The 16,125-nt window shown below is 31.2% G+C and overlaps 2 protein-coding genes and 1 non-coding gene across 6 annotated transcripts; all 3 read right to left on the bottom strand.

Annotated features, from left to right (window-relative positions):
• Positions 1–3,882: 3,882 nt before the first annotated feature.
• Positions 3,883–5,543, bottom strand: LOC101219457 (probable transcription factor At3g04930). Its single transcript, XM_004135618.3, has one exon. It carries the CDS (start codon positions 5,323–5,325, stop codon positions 4,117–4,119), a length of 1,209 nt encoding a protein of 402 aa, XP_004135666.2. The 5' UTR covers positions 5,326–5,543; the 3' UTR covers positions 3,883–4,116.
• A 2,659-nt stretch (positions 5,544–8,202) lies between these two features.
• LOC116401829 lies at positions 8,203–8,366 on the bottom strand. Its single transcript, XR_004214234.1, has one exon. It is a non-coding gene; the product is annotated as a U1 spliceosomal RNA (small nuclear RNA).
• Positions 8,367–9,811: 1,445 nt separating this feature from the next.
• LOC101218979 (cysteine synthase) lies at positions 9,812–15,377 on the bottom strand. 4 transcript variants are annotated; one of them, XM_031881585.1, is made up of 10 exons: positions 14,978–15,368; positions 14,751–14,860; positions 14,040–14,097; positions 13,003–13,308; positions 12,598–12,735; positions 12,439–12,490; positions 11,442–11,521; positions 10,804–10,863; positions 10,540–10,620; positions 9,812–10,066 (listed from the first exon to the last, which is right to left on the bottom strand). In XM_031881585.1, exons 1-10 carry the CDS (start codon positions 15,014–15,016, stop codon positions 9,977–9,979), a joined length of 1,014 nt encoding a protein of 337 aa, XP_031737445.1. In that variant the 5' UTR covers positions 15,017–15,368; the 3' UTR covers positions 9,812–9,976. The 4 variants fall into 4 exon arrangements, with proteins under 4 accessions (XP_031737445.1, XP_004135664.1, XP_031737444.1 ...); XM_004135616.3 differs by having other exon boundaries at positions 13,003–13,266; positions 14,978–15,361; XM_031881584.1 differs by lacking the exon at positions 9,812–10,066 and having other exon boundaries at positions 10,357–10,620; positions 14,978–15,377.
• Positions 15,378–16,125: the final 748 nt, after the last annotated feature.

Genomic DNA, 16,125 nt, shown 5'->3' with positions numbered 1-16,125 from the left:
GAATTGATTTCAATGGTTCCCATCCTATTGCTATCTTTTACTGATTTGGACATCGAAGGCTGTGTTTGGGATGATGAGCTTTAAATCGTTTTTACAAAAGAACAGATAGCAAATGAATCTACCAAAATCACATTTGGCCGAATAATCTTAAAATTATGTTCCCATATGGGGTTTTAACTCAACCTTGTTTGATGCTATCGAATGTATTTATATATATATTACAAAACCTCTCTCTCTATATGCATAATTCTTATGTAATTAGTCTTTTCAAATCAGTTTCTTAATCACCTGTATCTCGAGGTTATGCTTTAATTCTTCAACACATTAAATTTAAGGATGTCCAATGATCTTAATCCATGAACTTAGGTAGATTTTGGTTTCATTTGACTTTTAGTTTACAATTCTGTCTTCTACCCATGATTTTTCTTGGAATTTTTGTTCTTCTCTACAAATGTTAATTGCATAATTGAAAATATCAAATGTAGAAAAAAATCCAATTGACTAATTCCATGGCTTTAGGTAGGAAGGAATCTTCATCGATTTTAGTCAGTTGTTCATTACTTTTCAGATAAATATCTATCATTTTCTTTGTTTTCTTTGCTCTCTATTCATTTACAACCTTACATTTCATAGATTCATGTAGAGTTTTAATGTTTGGGGGCCAATTGAGAGTTGATTTCTTGGATAGAGGCAATTAATTACTATGACTTAGGACATCAATGGAGGACGATCGTATAACTAATCGTTTTACAACAAGGGGGTGTGACTGTGTGAGATGTTTATGAAGCTGGTTGTACCCAATTTATCGAGCACTTAGCTTAATTGAGCGTCTTGATTAATGTCATAGTACAATTGTCATACACAATTGGATGAGTTGGCTAAGCACTTAGCATGACTTTGTCGAAAAATTTTAATGTCAAATGACCAACTAAATGAGTGGATTGAAATACGTAAGCTAGGTTTTTCTTATTCATACATACAACTTCATTTCAATTCTTACCTTTAATTTACACGACAATTACATTCATCGCACAAACAAACACACTAAATCTTTGGTTAAGTTACGAAACTTGAATCTTGATTTGAAGAAAACTCGATGCAAAGTGTCTGACAATCTATCAATAGTAGCCTATTATAGATGTCACGTATAAATGGTGATATTTTACTATATTTGTAAATACTTTTATTAGTTTCGTCATTTAAGATAATTTTTCATAAAATTGAAAAAAATTAAAAGAGCAATCAAAATAATTGAAATTAGTGGAGAAAAAGAATCTTAGACTATTAGTAAATCTAGCCACGTTTTTTAGATGATAGGTATCAATTGTACATCAACAATTTATACAATCGATACACCAAATTATATCATCATAAAGATGGACACAAATAGTAGTCTATCTTGATTTTTTTGCGATCGAATATTTTGATTTATTTTGCTAAATTTAAAAACAATAATTTGTTGATATTTCTAGTGAACATAAGCATACACAAATGTTACCAAACTCAATGGGTGATATTAATTCTTGTAGGCCCAAACTATATTTCAAACACATTCTTCTCAATGCATTATTCCTTATCCTTCACTTTCTAATAACTTTTTTTTCTTCTCTCTTCCAACTTCAAGAGCTTAAATCAGAATAATTATTTTGGGATAACAAAAATTATATTTTAGTCAAAGAAAAAAAAATATTCTTAAAAATTTGTGGAGTTCATTTAGATGAACAAAAGTAAATGCATATATGCATTCTAAAGATACTTAAAAGGCACTTTAAAGTTAGAAGAAAGCATAGGCACCATCTTCTTTAATAGTTGGGTGACACTTAGGTCAAACACAGCCATTAATCTAAAACATTAATAGATTGCGACAAATCCATCCATTAAATGTAAAATTTTGTTATATTTATAAATATTTTCGATAGCAAAATTTGAATAATAATAAAAAAAAGTATAGAAGGGAAAGATATGAATAATGACAAAGTCAATGGAAACTATGGATCACTTAAAAGGGCATTAGAGGTAACAGCAACCACTTCCACCAAAACATAATAATAATAATATATTGCAAACTTTATATATAAAGTATCACTTTCAACTGCTTTCACCATAAATCACTTTATTCATAAGTCAGAACTAGGACCATTTAAATAATGGCTATGCCATTAACAATGCCCATATGTCCTACCAATTCCCACCCTAACTCTATACCAAATAAAACACCTATTACTATTTCAAACCTCCATTACTCACTCTATACATGTTCGTACTACAAACAAAGGGAGAAAAGGAATCTTTTTAGTCTCGAGATTTTGGGTGTAAATTGTAATTTCTATTTAGTTCATATGTTTTAAATTATTATACTTTTAGTTCTAATCCTAAAAATTCTAAATTGTTACTATTTCACCTTATTTAAATGTTAAATCAAATTAAACTAAACCTTTAGACCTACAAAATTGTATGAATGATAACATTTGAACAAGTTGGAAGGTTTAATTTTTATAAATTAAATTTCTATAATTACTATAAGCTTGAGAGTCCAACTTTAATTGTAAAAATTTGGAGGCCTAATTTTTACAATCGAAAGTTAAAGGATGTAAATGCAAGTGCCACCATACTTCAAGAGTCGTTTTTTGCAATTTGCCCTTAATAATAATAATGTAATGTCCTTGATGTGTATTAATTTAAAAGAGTTATAATCAATAAGTTTTAACATTAATGACAAAAAAACAAAGTCAAAAAGTGACATTTTGAAATCTATCGATCAACTAAAGTCGAAATAAAAACTAGACCCAAAACATCGGAACCAAAAGATATTTTTTTTCCAAAGAGAAGAGGAAAAAGAAACATAAGCATGAACTAAGAAGAGAACAAGAAGAGAGGGTCTGGCAATCTGAATATTATAATGATTCAGGTCATGATGATGGCTGCATATGAATTATGAACATATGATATAATTAATTATCAAGTGAGCACAAGGAATACTCAAAATTCTAGAAATCCAAATTCTATCATCAACAAAGCCCAAGTAAAAATGAAAAATATGCTAAAACTATTATTATTCATTCCTTGAAAATCTTGGCAGCATCTTCTTATAATCTCATTCAGATATAGTTTTAAAGCATCTTATAAAGATTAATAAAAAAAAAAGAGAATATTTGCTTTAAGTTCTGACTTTCTAGAAGTCTCTTTCACATTGTAAATTCTCAAAAAATATGTAATCACATAACTTTTAAGAATCAAAACTAATATAAAACTATTCACAAACTTCAAAACACAAAACAAACAAAGCTCAACTGATTTATAATCCATAGGAAGCTTATTTTTATCAATTGAAAACTAGAAATCTTCACCCACACACATGTAATAACTGATATCAAATATGAGGGGGAAAGAAACAGTTCATATTGTATTGAAAGACTTGAAATTCGAATTCAACACACAACAAGATGAGTTCTTTCACGTTTTTGTCCTCAATCACTCAGTCACTCACATACACATATACAATGTGAACTGCTCCAAGCTAACCACCTTTTGTCCTAAATCACTCCCATACTTTCTAGAAAAATTCTCAAAAAATCGCCCAACCTAAAATTGCTCTAAGCTAACCATGTTATCTTTCGAAGTTTTGATGGCTGGGTCACCGTATATAAGGGAGGTGTTCCTAAACTTGAGGCGCTATCATAGATAGAAATTTAAACATCACCCAAAAGGAAAAATGGGTATGAAATGGAGGATTTTCCTTCGTTTTCAGGATCGTAAAGCATTATCAGAGATCATAAGAACACATGATAGAACATATACTATTAGAACTTAAAGTTACATTCATCAATGGAAGCAAACTGATGAAGCAAACTATGTTGAAGAATGATGATAAAAAGATGATGATGATGGCAATGGTTTAATGGATTTCATGAGTCAAAAAACTATGTTATATCAACACATTGTAAATGAGTGGTTTTATTATAAATTCATTTTTACAATTATTCTACCAAATTGACCCCAAAGGATGCCACTAAGTACACTATCAACCGCAGATCAAACATTTATCAAGAACTAAAAAGGAGAAAGAGAAAAGAGAAAGCCAAAGCACTTACAAATAATACCCAATTCTTCAAAGTTTTAGACTTTCCTCAAATCTTCTAATGCCGTCTTAATTTGCTCCTGAACCAACTCCAACCTCTTCGAATAAACCTCCAGTTCCAAAATCTGCTGCTTCCTCCACCTCTCATCCCCCATTTCTAATCCACCACTGAAATTCAAGGAAGCTCCACTGAAGCTCAATGGAATTGGATGCAAAGCTAAACCACTAAACGCTCTGCCTCCACAGAGCCCACCTCCCATGGAAGTATTCAACAATTCCTTAAACAATGGCGACAAGCAGCTCTTCACCGTCTCCTCGATCAAGCCAGATACCGCTACGTTATTGACATTTTCGTTGTTGTTGGCGTTGTTGTTGTTGTTGTGGTTGTGGTGGTGGTGGTAGATACTATTCTTCTCTTTATTCAAATTCTCATGGGAAGAACGCGGCGCTTCCATTCTAATTCCCGATCCAGGCCTTGAACGCTTCCGCGATTTCGGAGTAGGCGTCGGTTTCTTCTCTGCACAATTCGCCATCATTTCTTCGTTTCTATGATCCATGTAGGTAGCATAAGGAGTCGGAGCAGGCTCATCGTCATCCAAAGCGTTGTCGTCAACTCCAATTCGGCCAGTATTGCTCCAGATCTTGCGAGAGATCTCAAACGTAGCTTGATCGTGAGGGCTTTTAAAATTAAAGTCCTTACCAGAGCTAATCTTACCAATAACATTACGATATTTCTTCTTCAACCTCCGAAGCTTCTCCACAAGCTGATTCTTGTTAAAATCCAACTGTAATTTAGACTTGATCTGGTCATAAAACAAGGCGGTATCATTCTGATGATGATGAGTCGTACCACGCTGCATCGTATAATCTAAAAACCCTTGCAACAGCTCGATCTCATCCTCATCGGTCCAAAGACGTTGAAACAACTTCCTGGACTCATCCAAAGGCTTCTTCTCTCCCGGTAAGGTCAAGGGCTCAGCGGTAGCAGTTTCGAGACGCTGGCGAATCAGATCGGCGGAGGAGATTGAAACGATCGAAGGAGGAGGAACAACGGAGACAGCCGGGGGAGTGGCGATGGTGACGGTAGCGGAGACGGAAGTGACAGGAAGGGGGCCGGCGGAGGAAGTGGAAGGAGAAGGTTCGTCGTTCAATTCTTCCTCTTCCTCGTCGTCGTCGTCGTCGTCGAGTGATTCCTCGTCGTCTTCGAGGTCTTCGTCGGGGAAAACGGCGTCGTTGCGAGGATCCATGGAGGAGAGAGACGAATGGAGAGGAGAGGAAGAGAAAGAGAAAGAGAAAGAGAAGAAAGAGAAGAAAGAGAGAGAGAGAAAGAGGGTTTGTTTTTGTTTGGTATTTGGGTTCACGAGGTTTTGGTTTTGGTTTGCGATGGCGTGTGAGAGAGAGTGTGGGTTCGATGGACTTGAAGGCCGCCTAACTTTCTAACCCCCACGCGCTTATCTTGTGATTCCTATTCATTTTACCTTTCCACCATTTTCATCTCTACCATCCTCCATTCCAATTTCCAATATCATTTATCATTTCCCTAACCTAACCTAACCTTACTCCTAATACATCAATCTAATTTTTTTTATTAATAGTTCACAACTGATCGAACCACCATACCCACAATCCTACATCATTTATTTGTAAATGAAACTGCTACAAAATTAATTTCTTCATAGATGACCACCATCGATTCAACTCTCTCATGATTGCACCTTAAAATTACAATTTGAAAAGTTATCAATTTTGACATCTTTTTTGTTACCACATTTTTGTCATTACTCCACCCTTCAAATGAACGGATAGAAATAAAGTAAATACTAAATTTGAAAAATTCATAATTTTAGCAAAAGACATCTAAACTATTACATTTGCAACTAACCATCATGGGTTGCAACCGATAAAAACAATTACATTTGCAATTGAAACTATCATAATTTATCTATCAATGAAATTTCATCAGGACTATACCAATTTTCATTCGAGTTTGGTAAATGTTTCTCAAATTATGGTAGAATTTGATTACTTTCTCTTGAAATATTTTAATTGCTTTTTTTTTTTTATGTGTGATAAAAGTAGAATGCATAGAGACATAAGTATTACTCTTCTTTGTTTATGTCAAAGTAATAGTTAATTTGTAATTTAGTGAACATTTTTAAAAAAGAAAACACAAGAAGAATCTAAATATAGTGTGACATTTACACTATGTGTCCAATGTTTTCGTTGCTATAAGAGTTTTACGGGCGAAGATGAACACTTAAAGCTATTGTGATGTTTTCCTAAAAGTAATGAAGTTATAGTAAATTGATTCTCGAGCAGAATGAGTTAAAAATAAATTTAGTATGTTTTGTTAGGTATTGACCGAAGAGAAGGTTAGTTTGGACTTTTGATCAAAACTCTCTTGTTTTGTAGGGCCTATAACATGCATTTAGCATGTGTTTATTGGTGGAGGAAACTTGTGAAAGGTTGCAACCAAATGAATACATTTATAATATGAATTAAGAACTTCTCCTACTACTCATGGTCGTACAATCTTTTACTCTCTCTTTGTAAGTGCCCATTTAAGTGACCTTAGAGCTACAACCATTAATTAAGGTCAAGTAGTTCCCAGGTGTGAGTTGGCAACCTAAAACACGAAGTTAGAAGCCAAATGTCTAATTTTCTAGTGGCCAATTATATCTTTAAAATACAAATAAGAGAATTTCATGTAAACAATTTTCTATAAAACACAAAGTGTCTGTAATCTAGTTCGGTGCAAACTCCTACTTTTAGGAGGCTTTTATGCATAAATGAAAAGATTTTGATGAGTAGAGATCATACGATTACAAATAAATACTTGATCTTTTAATTTTGCCAAATTTTATTCAAATTACTATCCCACAATTCTTTTTAACTGTCCCTTTTTAACTTCTCAAAACTTAATTTCAAACAAACTCAAAGTTGGAATTTCAAACTGAACTGATTTGATAAGTCAAATCCATTTTTTCCAAAGTATTTTAATCTAAAATTATCTGAAAATTAATTTTGTTAGTTTTGGCCAAAAGTAAAAAGATTTAAGTTTGATTTATGTAGTAAAATGGTTGATTATTGGGTTATTCATTGTTGCATCCTTTTATTTCAATTTTAAAATCATGATAGAAGAAATGCACGAAAATATATTAGACTAACAACCATTACTTTATCATTTATCATTTGCATGTTATATAATACAAGATAAATTTAAAGGAAAATTGCAGAAATCTTTCCAAAACTAAAATGAAAGAAACATTTTTTAAAATAACAAAATAAATTAAAATATCTACAAACTATACCAAAATGTTAAAATAGTTTTGAATTTCAACTATCCATCAATGTCTGATTGATGTTCACTAATTGATGATAGAGGTCTGAAATTTTACCATATATTCAAGGTCGAAAATGGATGCTATTATATTAGGATAAAAACCCACAACCTCATCAAGAAATATTAAAATTAGAATATAAAAGCTTGTACAGCTACTAATATCAAATCTTTCACGTTTTCTACTTCACCCTGCTATATAGGTTGGAAGAAATCGATCAGTCAGAAATAATGACACTTTGACAGCAACTTCACACGACTAGATGATTATGGATATAGACCCTCTGTAGCCTCCTCAAAAGCTAAAATAAAAATACTATGCTGACGAATTTCAGTAGGAGGGGATTTAGATAACAGCCCTCTATGACAGCAACTTGACGCTTTATCAAAACCCATATCACACACACACCCGAAGTGGAGAAAAGTGTCGAGTTCGAACCCATGAATGAATAAGAGCAACAAATTTAGTCTCTTAAACTCATGAATGAATAGCCTCAAATTAAGATCTATCTTCCTTACACATGAATGGAAATACATCAAATGAAAGTAAATTGTTACCATCCCTGTATTTCTCCTAGTACTCTATTGGCGATTTCATTTCCATACGGCCCCCAGTTGGCCATCTTCACATTGAATTAACCCCATCTCACACATTCATCAAGCAAAGCCAACTATGTAAACACCATGTATATATGATTGAGATATAATTCAACTTCAGGAATGATATAGTAGTTCAATTTGAGAAGTACCTAGAAAGAGAAAGGGTTAGAACTGTGTGCATTGGGAAGAGGCCGCGCGAACGCAGGCCCCCGCTACCACAAATTATGACGTAGGCTCTGCCACTTTGGGCAGACCTTAGGCGGGCACCCCTCCGTTATGTGCAATGGAGGTCACCAACCTAGGCCATGGATCTTCCGGATCGTCCATTGACCCCGTCCAGGTAAGTATGTTTTAACGAGCCACTGGCATCGCTTTTATATCTCATCCCTCAATCTGCCTTTTCAAAATTTTCCGATGTGGGACAAATGTCAATTGTGCTAAAAGTAGGGTATTAAATTATATGTTAATTTTTGTGAAATCCTTAATGATTTCACCTCATATTATATATATAGTTTTTTTAACTTTTTTTTATTGTATTTTGTAGGTATTTTAATTTATTTCGAATCTTATTTTAAAATTTTTACTATATTATTTAAAGTTTACATTTATCAGTTTTTTATTATTTACTATAGTGGTCATTATTTTTTTATCGAAATCGAACTAAAATAATTTATACTTTAAACACATACTATTATAAACTAAAACTATCTTCATTCTAAACACAAATTATTATAAACTCAACTATAACGATCTAGTTGATCTATGATTATAATAATTAACTCTTTGTGTTAAACGCCTTTTTAATCAATAATGATGATATGAAAATTACTAATAAAAAATTAATTATTAAATAAAATTTGAGTTATGTGTTTTAGGGTAATTTTGACTAAAAAAAATGATTTTTAGAGAATTAAAAATTACTTATAAATTTGATAATATGAAATTGGAATTTAGAGGTGTAAAGTTAAATTATTAAACTAACCTAAGTTAGAGAAAAGTTTTTGAAATCACTCCCAAATAATAATTCTCGATCTTAGATTTGGACTATTTATAATAATTATGTATAAATTTCCAAATTTTATTAGAAAATATTCTAAGAAGATTACGTATAACAACAATGATAAAATAAACATAATCACTTTCCAAAATAGCAACAAAGTTTGTTCTAGAGTAAACTCAAATTTTAAAAAAACGTAGTTCTAAGAACCTACAACTCTTAGGTATATTTTTGAGCAAATCAACTATATATAACTACGAGAATAAATCAATATATTAACACAAAAATATATATTTTGAAAATTCTTCGATGATGTGATCGCTAAACTCTTGAGCCCGTTTCGTATCTATCGTGAATCCATTTAAAATGATTTTTTTTTGTTGATTTCACCCTCAAATTTCATTTTCTCGTTTAAGGTTTTTCTCCAATCCAAAATTACCAATAACATAAACATCTCCATAGTTCAAATATTTATAACAATACATTAAATAGTTACTTTCTTCGAGAGTCAAAAACATTGTTTGATTAAAAAACAAGTCAATTATACACCTGAATAAAAAGTTTATACTAATCACTCAAATGACTAGGGATGAGCATGATAGATCTAAAGATTGAGCTAACCCATTGTAATTGTCCAAACCGAAGTTGGTCCGTCGGAGATACGGAGAGGTTTCAAAGGTTTAAACCAACCTAAACTAACTGATAGACTCCTTCGTGGTCAAAATTGGTTTGAACATTTATTAAATCGACAATAGTTTGAACGAAAAACTAACTTTGACCAACCAATGCTCACTTCTACAAGTGAATGACAATATCGACAATTCATTTAATTTGTAAGTGATCCTAGCACAACGTTATACTCATTTATACTTCTCAATACATATATGTATAAATTATATTCGTTATCACTTCTTAAAGTCTCAAAGTTATTTCAGCCAAATAAAATTTTGAACTCCTGAATTCATACATAAATCATGTTTTCCGCTTCATGTCTGATGGAATCAAAAAGTTCAGTAGATAAATATCGCTCACCACCGCTTGGAAAGATGACCTACAAATAGACGATCAAATAAAAAAATATAGTTCAAATATGTTTTACTTTTGATTGGGTTGAGTTATAAACCCAATTATTTTAGATTTCAAGTTTTTGGAAGATGTTGGTCTTGTGTAAAGAAGACTTGTTATACCTTCATTTTTCAACCCCAAATCAAAATTGAGTAACTTTGTTAAAGTATTGACATAGATAGAAATAACGAAGTAGTCTATAAGTTCTACGAAAATCAGATGGAAATATTGACAAAATGTTGATTTCAATTGATATTTTTGAAAAAAAAATTTAAATTAGTAAATAAATATTTTATTATTTTGAAATAAGTAAAACATGTCTGTGTATTTTCATTAGTGATATTATTTTGATGAGAATATGGATTCATTCTTCATGTAGATATCAAATTTGCGAAAATGTGAAAATATCAAGAAAAAAAAAAGATCGGTATGTCGATGAAAAATTAATACTATGTTTACCACAATAAGTTTTCCTTTACTCTCTCGCCTCTTGGCAACCTTAATTCCTGCAGCAGCAATAGCACCCGATGAAATTCCCACCTACAAAGAGATAAAAGAGACAGTAGTTTTGTCATAGTTTATCGTGGTCTATCATAAATAAACTGTAATTTTGTTATATTTATAAGTATATTTTACGGTTTTATTATTAAAAACCATTTCCTCAAAAATAAATATTTATTATATCATAAAATAGTAAGGTCTCTCATAGATAGAGTAACATACAAGGAGGCCTTCTCTTAGGGCAAGAAGCTTTGCAGTTTCAATTGCTTCCTCACTTGAGACCTGAAAACATTCCAAACCCATTTCTCTATCTCAAACAAATAAGGATTTAGTGATGATATATTAGAAGACGTTGTAGAAAAACAAAAATGTTAAGACGTTCGAGACGTTGAACTATCTTTTAAGTAATTATATGGTATCATGTTTGACAACCATTTGAATTTTGTTATTGTTTGTTGAAAACTAAGCCTAAGGAGTAAGGTTTTATAGGTTTTTAAAATATGTATTTTTTTTCTTTTTGGAATGTGATTAAACTAAAAAATCACAATTCTCAAAAATTAAATACTAAGGTTGCTTCAAATCAAGAAAATATTATGATTGAGGCACCCACACATGATATAAGAAAATATTACCCTTTGACCTTTAACTAATCTGTTTAAATTGTGAAAGCAAGCATAACTCAATTGACATACAAATGTATTAATATAAATGTGGTTCGAATAAACCTATCTCCAACTATACTATAAATAAATAAATAGTCCGCTTTAGCTCTAGAAAGCTTTATCTCATGTCAAATATTTATTTGGTTAAGAATTTATAAGCTTTGATTGTAAATACTCTACATTATATCATAGATTAACCTGAATAATTTCATCATAAACTTTAAGATCAAGAACTCGAGGGATGAAGCCACCCCCAATTCCTTGAATGAGATGTTTTCCTGTAATCATAAGAAATAAAACTATTTTCAAATATAACAAAATGAACCAAAACATTTACAAATTACTATGATCTAATATTGTAGATACATCGTGATATTTTGTTATATTTATAAATACTTTAAATTTTTTTATAATAAATAATTTCATACATGACCAAATATAATTAAATACATATTTTGAAAAATGAACAAACAACTCTCTTAATCAAATAAAAATTTTAAACAATATAAATATTAATTAGGATTTAATTTAATAAATGAGTTTTTAGTCTTATTTAAAATAAATTTAATCACAAGGTTAATTTTTTCTTTAATTTGACTATTAATTTTTTATTTTTGTGATTATTCAACTTTGTTAAAAGAAAGAAAATTATTTAATTACTTTTTAAAGTTTCGTGAATAGTTTAGTTAGAGTAAATACGATCATCTTTTAATTTGGTTTAGTTTGAATTTTTAGTATTTTTAGCTCTAAATAATTCCTTATTCTTCATCCACGAGTAGAAGTGTAGAACACAGCACAATGAAAAAGCCATAAGAAAAACATATAGATTTTTTACGACCTCCACGTCCCCTCTTCTTCATCCAATCCTTTAGCTTCCATAGCCACCTCTTTCTTTCACCATCTTACAATATCCATTTTGTAAGTTAGCTGGAGGTGCATGGTAGAGTTTTGATTCCAATCATTGACACTTTGTTACAAGTGAGTTTAATGGGTTGGGTTTTCAACATTTATTTTTTTCTTTCTTCTTCTTCTTATTTTGTTTATTTTCCAATCACACAGTGATTATAAAAAGAGATTGGTGACGACTCATTTTGTATCTCGAGCACGTGGCGACAATAGAATTGCTATTAGAAAATAATTATAGTATTAAGTGGGCATATTAGCAACTAAAAGAAGTTTTAAAATGGGAACTCACCAGGTTGTCCTCCGCTTAGCACTGCACTCTCTGCTGGCTCCACTGCATAAACCTACAAACTTCATATATACTGTATTATCAAATGACCAATTAAGTCCAATTCGATAACCATTTCGTTTTTAATTCGATTTTCGAACAAAAAAAAGCTAACAAGAAGACCTTAATATCAGGGTTTTGTTCCTTGAGAAAACTCCCTGCACCAGTTATGGTTCCTCCAGTTCCAACCCCCATGACCAAACCATCAACTTTTCCTCCACAATCTTTCCATATCTCTGGCCCAGTAGTTTCGTAATGAATCTAAACAACAAAAGAATAACGATACTAAATTACTTGAAACAAAATGTTGACTCAAAAGCTCAACTTGTTTTTTATTATAACAAATTCAATTATATCAATACTTGAAATTTTGGAAAAAGACCCAAAAAGGAAATGACATTATAGAGGTTTCTAGCTTTGATACCATGTTAAGTCTGTGATTGATCCAAACGAGCTTAAGGAAATATAGTTATACAAGGAGCTAAATATCTTTTCATGGAGATCACAAACCAAAACAAAAAAACAAACCTTTGGGTTGGAAGGATTTTCACATTGGCTAAGAAAATAGCAATTGGGAGTGACTTTCATTATCTCCTCGACTTTCTTTTGAAGCCCTCCAAGCTCTGTTATTGGAGGGGTGATATGGAGCTCAGCTCCTAAAGCTAAAAGCAAAATTCTTCTTTCAACACTATATGAATCTGGCATTACTGCTATAAATTTATAGCCCTTCACTGCTGCTATGCTTGCCAATGCAATCCCTAGGTTACCGCTTGTAATCTCGATCAACACGGTCTTTTTTCGTAACAAAAAGTACATAAGTACGAGTAAGATCACCTATTTGTTACGGAATAGAAAAGTAAAGAAAACAAAAAACATGAACAATAAAAAGAATTGAGCTAGTGATTTGTACGTGATTCACTAACAATGTATGTTAAGTACGCTAAATATATAATGACTTATTATTAAAAAGAATACTATATATTACCTTTCTCTGTATATTGTACTCTTGACAATTTAGAACTCAACCATACGTCCAAACTTTGAAAGTTTCATTTCATCCTTTGAAGTTGAAGTGTTTTTTTACCTTGAAAACAAATATTATGTTGATGTGTATGTTTGTGTTGCTCAAGTGATGAAATCTAAAAACATAAAGTAAGTAAATCTGGAGTTTAGGTTAGCGAAAAAATCGTTATTGAAAGAACAAAAAGCTGGAGGTATAGGGTTGAAAAGAGGAAAAATGATGTAGTGCACATATGTGTCATGTCTTTTTCTTTCTATTAGTACTTGGGTGTATCACATAACTGCACATATGTGTCATGTTCGTACATCCTAATAAAAATTTCAATTATAGTTTGTCCACGTGACAAATTCTTCTTCATATGTTTTTCTTAAAATATTTGAACTTTCTTTTTTGTATGTAGTGATAATCGACCATGAGATCGATGCATAGAAATATGTGCAGATATACACCCAAATATTGCTCTTTTGTCTATGTGATATGTTTATAAACTTTTTCTTGTCAAATGATATTGAAAGAAATAAAGCATTTGTTTCTTAATATATACCTTTCCTGGTGTAATCAGCCCCTTTGCCTCTGCGTCTTGAATCAAACCGTACGCTGTCCTACACACCCAAAACTTTAATGTAAAATCACATTATTAATTAACATTAGGTTCTATTTGATGACGTTTTTCTTATTTCTTTGGAGATTTTTGTACAATATTAATCCAAATCTTTGTTATACTAAAACAAGAAAAAAAAACAACATTTTGCTTATAGTTATGTCACAAAGCACTTAGATCATGCTGACTACTTTCTCCCTCCCCTCTCTCTCACTCTCATCTCCCTCATATATCTATGCACTACTACTATTTCTTTCTCCCCTTCAAACACTGAAAGAAATAAAGCAAATCTTCATGTTTTCCTCTCCTTAAATCCTCTTGCTCTCGACAAATAGTTGAAAGTTGGCTAGAGGCATGAGTGCGAGGGTTTTGTTAGAACGGGTAATAACCAATCGGCTAATGATCACCTAAAGCATGAGCGTGAACAATTGTTGAAGATAAATTTAATATCTAAATCGAATGGTCATGACCACAAACATGTACGAGAGAGGGAGGGGGGAATCAAGAAGACGTGTAAGGGAGAGAGAGAGAGAGAAACACAAAGCATAGAGATCCCAATTATGTGGCGTAAGCAAAAGATTAGTTATCTAGTTTATTTAAGCCGTTTTACTTTTCAAAAACGGATTTCAATTCATTAAGAAAAAAAACTCTAACCTGTCTTTAACACTAGAACATGGCTCCATTGTCTCTAATTTAGCAGCAATGTGACCAAAACAACCATCAACCACTTTATTTAGATACACCATTGGAGTGTTACCTATTAACTGCAAAAACACAATAACAATAATAATCCCAAAAACACATACTATTATTATATCCAATCAGTCAGCAAAAATTCAAGAACACAACAATAAAATATTGAAAAATTAATAATAATTAACCTCAGTTATATCTTTCTTGATTCCACTCTTCTCTGACATTCTAATCTGAAAATCAATAACTTAAAAGGGTATAAAAATAAATAAGAAATACATGGGAGACCAAATATAATTCATCAGAGCTGCATCAAATTACCTTTAATTAATACAATTAAAAACTTTATTTTCTTCATTTTGAAATAATTATATCTATAATTAGAGCCTAGCAGAAACAATAATAATGGTTGTTTAATTATACTACAACAAATTAAGAAAGCTATTAAAACAAAGTTAGCAAGCAAATCCATCCAGAGATTTAATTTAAAATAGAAAGCATAATCTAAAGTTAAACATTGGTAATTAGTAGATGAGATGGCAAATAATATATCAATATCAAATAAGTAAAACAAATAAATAATTATATAAATAATAAAATAAACAACCCAAAATTCCAAAGTTGTTTGATCAGAAGAAAAATAAAATAAAATTCCAGACTCAACTTTGAAAAAGATAAGATAGAAGATTTTCTAATCCATACGACATCCAAAGCTTTTTATGGCTAATAATTGGGATGGGTTGTACCTTTATCACTGTAACACAGTGTAAAAAAATAGTAAACATTACAAAAATTTAGGTTTGACAATTATTTGGAATGAAAAGAAAAAAAATGTTTTCTAAAAAATGCATTTTCATTTTAGCATGTATATTTTTTAACTTCTTGAACAAAAAACACTGTTTGACAACTTTTTTTTTTCGAAAGCAAGCATTTGTTTGATTTGTTATAGAGTAAAATATTATCTATGTATGTATGCATATAGAATTTGTTCACGGAGATTTCGATAGAATTTTGTCAACAATCATCGAGGATGGTGGTTTGAGGTGGTTGGAGATAATCACGGTAAAATGATCATTAGAGGTTGGTGACAATAGTATGGCAATCACAAAAAAGTTTTAAATTTTTTTTTTGACAGTTGGCCGAAAACAATTATAAAAAAATGTGACAAAAGTTGATCGATAACGATTACCATAAAACAATTGACAAAAGTAAGCCATTATTGGTCTACCAACAGAAGTTGATAGACAACGACTATGAGAAAACAATGAAAGAAAGTTGGCCAACGACAATTGACAAAGATGATTGTCGAAGGTTGGTTGGTGAGATAGTTGAAGGT

Source organism: Cucumis sativus, chromosome 1, assembly GCF_000004075.3.
Source record: "Cucumis sativus cultivar 9930 chromosome 1, Cucumber_9930_V3, whole genome shotgun sequence".
Classification (NCBI taxonomy): domain Eukaryota; kingdom Viridiplantae; phylum Streptophyta; class Magnoliopsida; order Cucurbitales; family Cucurbitaceae; genus Cucumis; species Cucumis sativus.
The sequence above is the reverse complement of the archived record's forward strand: the minus strand, read 5'-3'. Positions and strand labels throughout refer to the sequence as shown.

Bases quoted from the DNA above. Each gene is read 5' to 3' on its own strand.
- LOC101219457 (XM_004135618.3), bottom strand. From the start codon at position 5,325: ATGGATCCTCGCAACGACGCCGTTTTCCCCGACGAAGACCTCGAAGAC.
- LOC101218979 (XM_031881584.1), bottom strand. From the start codon at position 15,016: ATGTCAGAGAAGAGTGGAATCAAGAAAGATATAACTGAG. The intron at 11,522-12,438 runs GTGAGTTCCCAT...TTATGATTACAG, and splicing joins GCTAAGCGGAGGACAACCTG to GAAAACATCTCATTCAAGGA. The intron at 10,621-10,803 runs GTATGTTACTCT...ATCTCTTTGTAG, and splicing joins CCCTAAGAGAAGGCCTCCTT to GTGGGAATTTCATCGGGTGC.